At 59.5% G+C, this 9574-nt stretch overlaps 1 protein-coding gene across 1 annotated transcript; it reads right to left on the bottom strand.

Moving 5' to 3' along the window:
* Positions 1-6618: 6618 nt before the first annotated feature.
* On the bottom strand, positions 6619-8993 carry EPO (erythropoietin). The gene is made up of 5 exons (XM_004457179.3): positions 8981-8993; positions 8303-8463; positions 7997-8077; positions 7560-7739; positions 6619-7384 (listed from the first exon to the last, which is right to left on the bottom strand). The coding sequence occupies exons 1-5, from the start codon at positions 8991-8993 to the stop codon at positions 7229-7231; spliced, it is 591 nt and encodes a 196-aa protein (XP_004457236.1). The 3' UTR covers positions 6619-7228.
* Between the last annotated feature and the right edge of the window lie 581 nt (positions 8994-9574).

Genomic DNA, 9574 nt, shown 5'->3' with positions numbered 1-9574 from the left:
AGGCAGCATGAGAGACCTCAGAGGCGGCTGTCAGGGGAGAGGGGGGCACAGTGTCACATGCCCGGGACCCTCCTCGCCCGGCCCCCCCTCCCCAGGACGCTGTGGAAAATGGGCAACCAGAAACAAGGACAAGCTCTGCGAAGCCAAATCTATGCTGTCGAAATTTAAAATCCAGGGAAGGGTTAGAAACTGAAATCAGTCGAGGCAAGAAAACCAGCAGAGAGAGGGAAGAAGGGAGAAAGGAAGGAAGAAAGGTGGGAAGTGACAGAAAAGGCAGGCGACATGGGGGTTAGTCCAGGAAGTCTAGCACCCCCGAAAAAGAGAACAGAGGAAAGGAAATTTTAAAATATATATATAGACAGGACAATCTCCCAGAACTGAAATACACGCCTCTCTTGATGAAAAGGTGCCTACTACGATGAAGGCACAGAGCCCCAGGGGAGCTGGGTCAGGACATTTCAGAATGCCAAGGGTAAGGAGAAGATCCTAAATACTTTCAGAAAGAAAAAATCAGGTCACATACTAAGGATCAGGAACGCGTATGGCACTGGGCTTTTCAATCGTAACCGTGGATTCTAAAAGGCAGTGGAACTTTGCAGAATTCCAAGGGAATATCGTTTTGAACCTAACATTCTATAGTTGGCAACAGTGGCAAAGGCTACTGGAAGGTCAAGGGGAATGGGAACTGGAAATGCCCATTGGCAAAGAATTCAAAGAGGAAACTCGGGAAGCGGATTTGGCTCAACTGACAGAGCGTCCGCCTACCACATGGGAGGTCCAGGGTTCAAACCCCGGGCCTCCTGACCCGAGTGGTGAGCTGGCCCACACACAGTGCTGATGCACGCAAGGAGTGCTGTGCCAGACAGGGGTGTCCCCTGCGTAGGGGAGCCCTGTGCACAAGGAGTGCTCCCTGAAAGAAGAGCCGCCCTGCGCAAAAGAAAGTCCAGCCTGCCAGGAGTGGCGCCACACACACGGAGAGCTGACGCAGCAAGATGACGCAACAAAAGAGACACAGATTCCCAGTGCTGCTGACAAGAATGCAAACGGACACAGAAGAACACACAACAAATGGACACCGAGAGCAGACAACTGGGGGTGGGAGGTGAAGGGGAGAGAAATAAATAAAATAAAAATAAATCTTTTTAAAAAATTAAAAAAGAATTTCAATTCAAGCTCATGGCCCCTGGTTAAAAGCCCCTGTGCTAAAGGAAGGGAGGGCACTCTGTGGAAGGTGACACCTGGTTTGCTTTTGCAGGACAAGGATATGTTAATTAGGCAGAGGAGGAGGGAAGGAGCCTAACAGGCAGAGGGGATAGGCAAAGCTTGGGGGAGCACGGCACTTTTTTTTTTTTTTTGAGGTACTGGGGATTGAACCCAGGACCCCGTACATGGGAAACAAGCGCTCAACCACTGAGCCACCCCCACTCCTCAGCACGGCACTTTTGGAGAAAGGCAGGAGTGTTCCTTACGGCTCATGCATGTGTGCATGTAGATAGTAGACTCTCTTGAAGGACCTTGATGCCCCAAGCTCTGATGAGCCCCCCAAAGTTTTTAAGGCATGGGGGTGGCTTGACCCACTCACATTTTTGAAAGGTTGCTCTGGCAGCTGCCTAAAGAGGGTCTGGGAGGAGATGGGTGGTACCACCCACGCTACAGTCCAAAGTCGAGGCAGCGGGGCTGGGGGTGCAAGTGGATCCAGAAGCTTTCCAGTTCTTGCAACCTAACCCAACCAAAGCTCATCTCCTCTTCACTGCAGATGTTCTCGTCTTCGTTTCCCAGATGTGAAAGTGAAGAAATGGAGCCGATTGCCCAGTGTGAGGTCACGAGGCTGGTTCCAAAGCCGGTGCTTTTCCACCACCCCTAAGGCCCCCATGCGTGTTCAGCTGAGATCCACAGCTCTGCAGAAGAGCACCCGGGGCTGCTGGGGACATCCAAATGAGCAGGACAGGGTACCCTCCCTGCCAGAAGGGCTCTGCTTTTACCAGTTTCATAGGCAGCAGGTCTACCTGCGATCTCACGGAAAGGGCAGTTGTGCTGCTTCAAAAGTCTGTGGAGGCCCCCAGCACACACGGGGCTGCCTCTAGGCTGGAGGGTTGGGGCGGGACACTGGGCTGAGTTTCCTTGTATCCCTCCCCACCCAGGACTTCGAGAACTGTCAAATCTGCACCCAGAGTGCCTGGCTTTTGCCCCTGACCATGGCCGTTCTCCAGAGCTGTCGGGAAGCAGCGACACAGTGATGTCCAGGAAAGAAGTGAAGCCCCTGTGCAGTGCCGGGGTCCCCTGCCCAGACCAGGCTGGAGAGCGCCGCCGTGGAACGCCGACGGGGCCCAGGCCAGGGTCAAACTGGGACAAAAATGCAGGGCCAAAGGGTGCCCACCCCAAACCTTTATCTACCCAGATAGCAGGTTAGCAGAGCAATCAACAGGACAGCGCCAGGAAAGGGTTAACTGACTGCAGAAGGCAATCGATCTGCAGCCCCCTGGGGTTAGGCAACAGGTCCCCTGAGGGCAGCTTTTGCTGACCTCCCTTTGGCGCCAAGGGCTGGAGAGCTTGGCGTCCCTCTGCCTGGAGCTGGGGGCTGGGAGCGGCCTTAGTTTCCTGGGGTTGCTGGAAGAAATGACTCACAGTCCTGGAGAACAGAAGGTGTCAGCAGGACCCTGCTCCTTCGGAGGCTCTAGGGAAGGAAGGACCCTTCCTTGCCCCTTCCTGGCTTCTGGCAGTGGCCAGGGTTCCTTGGCTTGTAGCCGCGTCACCCCATCTTCTGCCTCCACCTTCACACCACCATCTTCCTCCTGGCTCTGTGGCTCTTCTTTTCTCTTTTTTTCTTTTATTGATTCATTTTTGTTTGTTTTATTTTCTTCGCCTCTTCTTATAAGGATACAAGTCATGTGGGATTCAGGACCTTCTCCTAACGTAGCTGATTACATCTGCCAAGAGCCTATTTCCAAAGTCGGTCACCGTCTGAGGTTCCAGGAGGACATGCATTGTGGGGGACCCTATTCAGCCCAGGACAGATGCTCAAGGCAAGGCAGAAATGGGCAGGTCCGGGCGAGGGGGTTGGCACGCGGCGAGGCCAGCAGCTGCAGGAATTGGTGTGAAGACCCCGCAGGTGGGAAAGCCCTGGGATTCACCCCAGAGAACCCCAGTCCTGACTTCACTCTGTGCCCTTGGACACTTTGCTCATCCTCTCTGGGCCTTAGTTTCCTAGTAAGGTGGAGGAGGGATGTTGAATCAGCACAACCCAGGGTTTTTTGTTGTTGTTGGTAATTGGAAATCCATGTGTGGAGGGAGTGTTCCATAATTTTTTCCCCCAAGAATTCCTTTTTACAAGAAGGGAGGTTATAGATATTTGGGCATGACTCACAGCCATGAGTTGGGAAACCATTACTGTCCTGGTTTCTTTTGCCAGTTGTCTTTCATACGGTCACAGTTTTATGATGGATTTTTAGTGGCGTTAGCCTTGAACAACTTGAAATAACAGAACTAGCATTCAGCAGAGATTCCACTGTCTAAGAGACCCCCGTTAGCTAACTCAGCTCTGGCAATGATCACCCACCGTGGTGAGACTACTAGCCTGAGCAGTTCCAGTAAAAATCCTAGGGGTCGGGCAGGTGCATTCCGGCAGCCTGAGGCTCAGGCCCAGGAAAGGCCCAGGGGCTGCAGTTGAGGTAGTGAGGGGTGGACAGACCTAACACCTCGATGGCCGCAGCTGTGTCCTCCTGTGGTCCACTCCCTCTGCTCGCTCCTCGCCCTGTGTGTCTTAGTCTCCCAACTGCTAAAACAAATGCCATGCAATGGGTTGACAACAACAGGAATTGATGGGCTCCTGGTTTCAAAGGCAAAAGGCTTGCTTCTTCCCAGGGTCGGAAGCTTCTGCCTGGCCATCTTTGGGGTTCCTTGGCTTGTCGTCACGTGGCAGCGCCCATCGCTGCCTTTCTCTTCCGGTTTCCGTTGACTTCCAGCCCTGGCTGCTCCCCGTAGCTTCTCGACCTCTGCGCCAGTCTTCTCTGTTCAAGGACCTCAACCCTATTGTTTGGCGTGGGCACACCTTAACCAATAACAGCTTCAAAGGTCCTATTTACATCCACAGGTTCACATCCACAGGACCCGGTGGGGGGACCTGAACACGTCCCCAACGCTGTGCTTCAGATGAAGAGGGCCTCTGGGGTCAGAGAGCCTGGCTTCTGGTCCTGGGTGTCCCTCTCCGTGTCTCAGGACCTGGGCAAGACCACTAATCTATCTAGACCCCCGTCTCCTCCCGCAAAATGGGGCTCCTCTACCATCCCTGCCTTCCTTGCAGGATCAGGAGAGCAGGAGAGAGAACGGAAGGGAAAGCGCCTTGCTGAGCATGGAGCTCTCCATAAACAGAAGGCACCACCGTTGAACAATCCTGCTGACTCAGGACCGTGATGGGCTGGCTCCTGTCCCCGACGGGAGCTGGCACGGTCACTTACCTCGCAGAACTTAGTTTGCCCACCTGACACGTGGGAATGATGCCTTCTGTGCTCCTGCTTCGTGGGCTTGTTGTGAGAATCGTGGTCGATCACAAAGGAACCAGAGATGGAGTGTGCTGCTCATCATCATCAGATTTGCACAGAATAAGGCCCGCAGTCCTGGCCTGCCCTTGAAGAGCCTCGGGAATCTGGCAGCAGCCTCCCTGCGCCGCCGTGTCCCTTAGCAATGACTCTGCCTCACTAGGGCGTACTCACGGGTGAGAACGCTGCAGCCCGCCCACGGCAACCTCGGTCACACGCCCGGCCGACTGCGCCCGAATGAAAGTGCTCCCACCTTTCCACCCCACGGGCCTGCCCGCGTGGGAGGGCCTGGGAGACGCCGTGAGCAGCTGTCAGCCGTGGCCCAGGCCGAGGGTCACCTCCTCCATCCTGGCCCTTGGCGAGCAGCTGGTCCACAGCACGCACTCCCCAGAGGTGGAGTGAATGAAGCGTGTTCCCACTGGCAGCGGGGAGTTCAGGTTTGACAGCCACTACTTTTTAAACTAGAAAGCAGGAAGAAGTCTTCAGGGAATCACCTGGAGGAAAGAGCCAGGTATTGGAGAGGAGGGCTCCCGGGCTTGGGCACCCATCAGGCTAAGGCATGGACGAGGCTTTGGGGTGATGAGCCCTAAGTCTTGTGTTGGGATTCCCTGGACTTAAGAACTCTCAGTTTCCACTTCCCTGGCCCCAGGAGGCGATTCCTGCCTAACCGACTCCTGGCGAGGGTGCAAGAATCAGATGCCCCCCGGGGATTGTGTTGAAATGGATGTGTTCAAAGCCCAAAGGCTTTTACCTACGGGTTTCTCCAACAGTTCCCGAGAGGGCCTGCAGAGGGCACCGCAGCCCAAGAGCGGCTCGGCAGCGCCGGCGGCCCCCTGGGGTCCCTCTCTGCACCGCCCCCTCCCACCGCAGCTCCCCCCTCTCCCCCTCCCCCGGCTCAGCCGATTTCTCTCATTTTTGTGATAGAATCCTCATGTACATGATCCTCATGTACAGGTCAAGGGTCAGGACTGGGGACGCGATCAGTTCAGTGACAGCTCTCTTCTGCGCGGTGATTTTCAGCGGAAGGGTTCCTTCTGGGAGGGAACTCGAAATCGGTGGTCAGAGGAAAGGGTCATGTTAGAAGTAGGGAGCAGGCATCAAGAGCGAGGGTTTAAACTCGAAAGAAAACAGGAGTGAGGGTTGTCATGGAGACAGCTAGTTTACAGGTAGATTTCCAGGTGGCCAGGGGCAGGCTGGGGGAAGGGCAGGGGCGTTATTGCCTAATGGGGGCAGAGTTTCTGTTTGAGGTGATGGAAAAGACCGGCTAACAGAGGGTAGCACCATATTGTGAATTTAATTCATACTATTGCATTGTACCCTTGAAAGTGGTTAAAATGGGACATTTTGAGTCGTGGGCATGTTGCCGCAATAAAAGATTTTTTAAAAGGCAGGGGCTGAGTTAGCTTGTTCTGCCGCACACAGAGGGAACCTGCTGGTGAGGGCAGGGTGCAGAGGGGGCTGGGGGCTGCTGGGGGTTCTGGGTTTCTTGGCCTTGGGCAAGCAACGTCGCTTCGTCATCTGTATGGTGGGAATGCTAGCTGGAACCTGCCTCGCAGTGTCGCGTTTGGAATAAGATGAGGTCCCGGGGGCCAGCGGCGCTGGGCACAGAACGCTGCTCTGCTGCGCCGTCGGTGACGGCGGCTCCTCCTGCCCCGCCGTGACCCTTCTGGGGGTGCCAGGGTGGCGCATCCCCGGTGGAGGTGCAGGCGGGAAGCTGCATTTAGAGGGGGCGAGAGCGCTGAAGGGGCAGAGGTGGCTGCCGGGCGCGTGGCCTTTGCCCAAGGGGGCCTTGTAGAGGTGGGAAACCACCAGGGTCCGGTGGGCAGGATTTGGGGACCCCGGTGGTGGCTCCCGATTCCTCGAGGGCCGCGGGGCTCACGACAGGCCTGGCCTAGGTGGGTTGGCAGCCGCCTGCGGAAAGAAGGCCTTGACTGGAGACGCCTTATTGACCGGTGTGGGCAGAGCTGTGGCCTGAGGCCCAGGGGGTCATGAGGTCGGCCCGGCCGTGCGAGGCGGCACGTAGGGCCTGCCGCCCTCCACCTCGGGCTCCCCCCGTCTGCCCCACCGCCGGGACGGGCCACTGTGGAGGCTACGGGGACAAAGCCGAAGAGGCAGGGGAAACGGAAGAGCCAAGAGACGGGTTGGTGGTTTCGGGTCTTGCCAGTGAGATTGAAACATACAGAAACGTTGGACCCCGTGTGAGCCAGGGGCCAGCCCCCATCCCATTTGCACAGTTCCCATCACCCCCGCCGTCCAGTGGGTGCTTGCTATCGTGGGAGTCCCCGTTGGACCTGGAGGATTCATGGCTCACCACCTAAATTCTCCCATCCATCCAGGCCCTGCGCAGTGGGGGCAAAAGGAATTTTCCTTCCAAAGCTTGTTGTGGCATCGCAGCTCTGCAGGGCACAGAAATGAGTTTACGTGTCAACGCCCCAGCACAGTTCTGTCCCTGAGTTGAAAGCTGATCTCTGAATTCCTCCTGCTCCGGGGCCTCAGGCTGCCCCTGTGACATCCTGAGATCTCAGAGGTGAGCTCTGGCCCCTGAGATGTCACCGTCGGCACTGGAGTGTCCCTGGGACAGGCTGACGCTGATGGCTCCGCAAAGGGTGGTGGGAGTGGTTGTGAGAAAGCACGGCACAGGCAGGGGTGGTGGGCGATGTGGCAGATGTGCCCCAGGGGTTGAGGGCATCTGGTCACCTGTCCCCTCTCCTGCAGGCCTCCCCTGTGTACAGCTTCAGCTTTCCCCGAAGGAAATTGGAGTAGATTCGGAAAAGTTTGCACAAAGTATCAACGGTGAACGTTCGGAGTGGAGCAGCAGCGGCTGCATCTGGAAGGGAAGCAGCTTCCTTCTGCCAAGGAGAGAACAGGAGGTTGCTTGGTGCAGTGCCAGGGACCCCAAAGAGATTGGGGACAGCGTCAGGGGGAGGGAACTGAAGAGAGCTCCAGTATTCCTGGGCAGGGGCCCGGCCCCCCCACTTCACGGAAGGGGCAGACACAAGCGTGAGGGGGTCCAGTCCTACCCACCTGGGCTCCCAGCGCCCGGAGCAGGGAGGTGAGGCTGCGCAGGCCGCTGACAGCTTTGTCCACGTGGAGCCGCAGGGCCTCCGGCGCCTGCGAGGAGTTGGCCAGCAGGGCCTGGCCGCGCAGGACAGCTTCAGACAGCAGGGCCAGACCCTGCCAGACTTCCACGGCCTGCTGGCCAAGCTAAAGGGAGCGGGACGTGGAGTCAGCTGGCCCAGGCCCATCCCTCCCTGCTCCCCGCCACCAGCACCAAGCTGCAAGAGGAGCCACGAGGAGGGGTGCAATAAGGTTTGTTGAATGACTAAAAGGATGAGTGAATGAGTGAAGGAACGCCACCCAGCTCCCGCCTCAGCTGCTCAGCCTCATCTGTCGTTCTCCCTCCCAAGCCAGTCGGATTCCCAAAAGGAGACTCCCCACGAGGAAGGCGCCCACGCCCTCACCTCCATCCTCTTCCAGGTGTAGAAGTTCACCTTGGTGTCTGGGACGGTGAGGTTGTCCCTCAAGCCTTCGGCACAGCCAACCTGAAAGTCACAGTCCCCATCAGAGCCCAGGAGCTGGCGGCGGGCTTGGCCCCTCTCTCAGCTGCCACGCACGCTTCGGGGGCTACCGGCTTTGTCATTTTTATAGGGAGGGGGTGTCTGGCCTCCCCCCACCGCTGCACCCTGAACACCAGCCCGCAAGAAGTCCAGGTGCCCTGATCCCGTGGGAGACCCGGGACCACCTGCGGAAGGTGGGGGGCGCCTCACCGTGCCATTCTCGGCCTCCCTGGCTTCCAGGATGTACCTCTCCAGGACTCGGCTGTCACAGATGAGGCGAGGGGACGAGCCCAGGGCTGGGAGAGCGGCGGGGGGCAGCAGCAAAGCCAGCAGGAGCGGCAGGGCAGGGCGGCCCAGCAAAGGGAGCCAGGCTGCGTGCAGGGCGGGGAGGGGAGAAAAGGGGGTGATGGGGAGGGCCACGTTGGCACATCCCGCTCCTCCGCGTCCCCCTTTCCCCCCTGACCCCAAGCTTCCAAGCCCCGCGGCTCTGCCTCCCCGGCCTCCATTCATTCGCGCGCCACCCACGCACCCCACCCCCCAGCCACCCGCATCCACTTCTGGGGCCAAACTTCAATCCCGGCGGGAGACAGGCTGCCCCTCTCGCAGCTCCGGGACCCCGTTTTCAGCTTCCTCCCCACCCACACGGCAGCCCCCTCGACTCCCCGAACCCCGAAAACCTGGTCCCGGTCTCGGATTTCCGCCGCCCCCAGGGACTCCCCGACCCCTGCCGGCACGTGGAGCTGCCCCACCCCCTCCCCTTCCGGGGTCCTTGGCAAGTCGCGGGTCCTTGAACCCAGCCACCTCCCGGTCAATAGCCCCAAGCGGCAAATCCCTCCGCAAACAGGGGGCCGGCAGCGGCGGGAGCGGCGCTGGCCGGCAGGTACTCACCGCGCACCCCCATCTCCGCGCCTCGCCGGGGGCCCTCAGCGACCCGGGGCGCGGCCGACCCCCCGGCCGGGAGCCCTCATCCCCGGCGGCTCGGCGGGGCAGGCTGGAAGGAAGGGGCCGCTGGCCCCGGGGCGCGGGTCGGGGTGCGGCCGCCGAGCCGGGCGCGGAGGAGCGAGCGCGGCGCCCCTGGCCGGGCTCGGGAGGAGGCGCGGCGACGCGGCCGCCCCGGCTTGGCCCCGGGACTGTGCGGCTCGGGCCGGGGGTCGGGGCTGTTATCAGCGTGTGTGCGTGCGTGTGGGGGGGGGGGTGGGGGCCAGGGTGTGTGCGTGAGGGGTCGCCGGAGGTGGGGGCCAAACGGGGTCAGAGCCGGGGGGCAGGACGCCTGGGTCGGGGGCTCGCCGGGGCGGGAGCGGGAGCCGCCGCAGGCGCGGGTGCGGGGCGCTCGCCCGCGGGACCCCCGGGCTCTGGGAGGGCAACGCGGCTGGGGGTGCACCCGTCGGGATTAGCAGAATGCCTGGGCCAGAGTGAAGAGGGCGATTCTGGGAAAGGCTGGGACCCCCAAGCTCCCCGGGAGGTGGGGGCGCAGGTCCCAAC

The sequence above is a fragment of the Dasypus novemcinctus genome, chromosome 23 (assembly GCF_030445035.2).
Source record: "Dasypus novemcinctus isolate mDasNov1 chromosome 23, mDasNov1.1.hap2, whole genome shotgun sequence".
In the NCBI taxonomy this organism is placed as follows: Eukaryota; Metazoa; Chordata; class Mammalia; order Cingulata; family Dasypodidae; genus Dasypus; species Dasypus novemcinctus.
The sequence above is the reverse complement of the archived record's forward strand: the minus strand, read 5'-3'. Positions and strand labels throughout refer to the sequence as shown.